Raw genomic sequence first — 2,995 nt, 5'->3', positions numbered from 1 at the left:
TCATCTGATGTCATTTCTGGTGCCAGCGATTCTGTGTATTTTGGCAGTATCAAACCACATCTTGCAAGTTCCCTTCACCACTGCAATTTCTCTGCTGCTACTTGTGTGGTAGTAACTTCCTTTAATATTGAGTTTCCATACATTAGCAGAATCATCCTCGCTTTCTCTGAAGCACTGGATTTTGCAGATCACCAGATATAAGAGCTGAAGGAAACCACCTTCTAATTTTTTTTCTATTCTGGATTTTTTTTAGTCTTATTCTCTATTTACTGTATAATCTTGCTTCTTTTTCCTGAAATAGGAATGTAAAGTATTCAAGCACACTGAAGTACTCCCAGTTGCACTTTAGAAAAGTATTTATATTGGGCAAGTAGTTCTCATATTGCTTCCACCTAGTGCAGTTCCCCTGCTTGAAGTAATCCACTTTGCATCAACTAGAGCCTCTGCCTTTTCTGTCACAGCTCCTCCTGATGGAACGGGGTCCCTGAAAAGGTGAGGGGGTGCCATCCTTAGATACATTTGGGAGGCTCTGCAAGCTTTCCTTACTTGCTAGGGCTTTTAATGGGGTGTAGACATAAGGCATTTTTGTAGGGGGTAGGGGTTATTTGGGATTAATTTTGTCTTGTATGTTTTAAATTTTGTAATTGAGCCATCATGAGCCATGCAGAAAGGTAGGGTATAAATAGTCTAATAAAATCAAAGTTGTGTCACAATGGCCCCGGTCACACAAGAGGATTAGGGCCGGGAGAGGGACGGATCGGGGGCGGAGCAAACAGGCACAATCCCACCGCAACATCTGGGAATAGTTGCGTGCCCGTCCCTGATCCGGCCCTTCCGGCAATAATCCGCACCAAAAAAGAACCACCTACCGAGGTGGTTCTTTCCGAACGGCCGCATCAACACCGGCCGTGGGATTGCCGGCGCGTTCTTCTGCCGGCGCATCCCCGGGTCCTGGCCGAACTGCGCATGCTCAGACGTGCAGTTCGGCAGCCTCCCGTGGCTTCCTCCCCGGTCTCCCCGGCATCTGATCGTGCCGGGGAGCAATTGCACAGCGGCTCACGGGATCTGTATGATCCCGCCGCCGCATGCCTATTTTGGTGTGGCTTTTCAAAGCCGCACTTTGCCCGTTCTTTTTGTCCCTCATGTGGCAGGGACCAATATAGATCAGGAGGTTCATTTGCAAGGTGCTCCAGTTAATTTACATTTCTCTCTTAATCCACTCCACCTTTATCTCAAGGGCTGTTGAATTAAAGACATAATTATCTGAACTTGAAAAGTATTAGAAGCCCAAAAACACCCCCATACACTTCCCATATATTTTGCTTACCATCAAGCCTGAAGAAGAGCTTTAGTGAACTTGAAAGCTTGCTTTCTACTTTGTGATGTGTTCATTGGTCTTGGACATTCTGCTTCCTTTGTGTTAGTGAAGCAGCATAACATTAAGAGTTGTCCATTTAAATCCCAGATGTTAACTTCGTGGTTCAGTGATGTTTTGCCTGTCATCTTGGGGTTTTCAAAACACTTCATTACATGCCAATGAGGCTTTTTTTAAAAAATTGAACACTATCAATAGCAGATGGGTTTTTTTGTTTAAAAACTGTGAAGAACTAGAAAAGATTTACAATTTCAGTAAACCATGGTTTGCTATGCAAGTTATGGATGTACAAACCTCTTTGGCATTTTAATTGCTCACCCCTGTTTAAATAACTTCCTACTTTATTAAATAGTTCTCAGCACCTTTAAATATGGCAATATTCTTCTGCTACTTAAACATGCAAGAGATTATTAGTTATGAGAGTATTGGAAAATGTTCTAAAACAAATGGACTTTAGCTTACAGACATCAGAGATGAAACAATATTGTTCAAGCTGGTTTTGTGTTCCTGAAACAGGGCTAGGCATAGCACGTTATTTGGGCACACATTTATCCTTGAGAAATCATTGTGGTAATATTGAAGTCCATAAAGTATTGCTATACTTAACCATTCTGCTATTTTACCCCAGTCTGAATATAGAAGAACTCTTGTGACAAATAAGTTGCTTATAAATATATAAACATCATTTATTTTAAAGATTTATGTTCCCCCTTGCCCTCATTAAGACAGCTTACGTGTGAATATCAAAATAATGCAAGAACATAATATCAAAACAGGTTTTAAAACAGGACTACGTTCCAAAGAAAACCACAAATGGACAAAATGCAAAACAGGCAACAACTAAAAATAATAAAGCACCTCTGTATTATATCCCATTAAAAACTTGAGAAAACAAAGATTTATATTGGTACCTCAAAGCTAGTAGAGATTAATGAGCCTTCCTTATGGCACAACCATAGAAAAGACCATGCAGGACCTCAACTGATGACCTCACCTAATGGGCAAGTTCATAAAGAATGCTGCTAATATTCTAATAAAGCACTAAATGGTATGTCAGTAGGATAACACCATCACCTGGAAACAAAATAGAAGCTTTTGGCACTGCCATTGGCAATTATATTCAGTAAGGCAGGTTCCATTTAACTACCAGGTTACTGTATTGTGAACTAGGTGTAGATTCTGAGTGCTTTTCAGAAGCAGCCCCATACACAATGCCTAATCTAATTTGGCAGTCACTAAAACATGAATACTAGGGAAATCCCCCCCCCCACAAGCCTATAATGAAAGATGTTTCAAGCCATAGATACCCACTGAGCACTAACAAGAAGAGCTGGATCTAATAAGCACCCACAAGCTACAAACCTGACATACCAAGGCTCTTCAGCACATGTCCCAACTGCTTTAGGGATGTACATTTGTCATTCACACCTCATGTGATTACCAAAGCTATGCAACATAGCCATAACATAGTTATACCCAGGGGTCGTTTCGTAGAAAAAGAGCTAGGGGAACTCATTAGCATAACTCATTAGCATATGCCACACCCCCTGACATCAACGGAAGTGTGTCATGAGGCCACACACCCCGCCCCCAACGGTCCCGGCCGCCACCGCCGGCCTT

The 2,995-nt window shown here is 41.8% G+C and overlaps 1 protein-coding gene across 1 annotated transcript in view; it reads right to left on the bottom strand.

Annotated features, from left to right (window-relative positions):
- ZC3H12D (zinc finger CCCH-type containing 12D) overlaps window positions 1–2,995 on the bottom strand; it is a 16,364-nt gene continuing 13,369 nt past the window's right edge. Inside the window, exon 6 of the mRNA XM_015415549.1 lies at window positions 1–174. Coding sequence (XP_015271035.1) covers window positions 1–174 — 174 coding nt within the window. The remainder of the gene's footprint in view (window positions 175–2,995) is intronic.

Source organism: Gekko japonicus, unplaced genomic scaffold (assembly GCF_001447785.1).
Source record: "Gekko japonicus isolate JY-2015 unplaced genomic scaffold, Gekko_japonicus_V1.1 scaffold1870, whole genome shotgun sequence".
Taxonomy (NCBI): domain Eukaryota; kingdom Metazoa; phylum Chordata; class Lepidosauria; order Squamata; family Gekkonidae; genus Gekko; species Gekko japonicus.
Note: the sequence above shows the minus strand (reverse complement) of the source record. Positions and strands in the feature narration are given on the sequence as shown.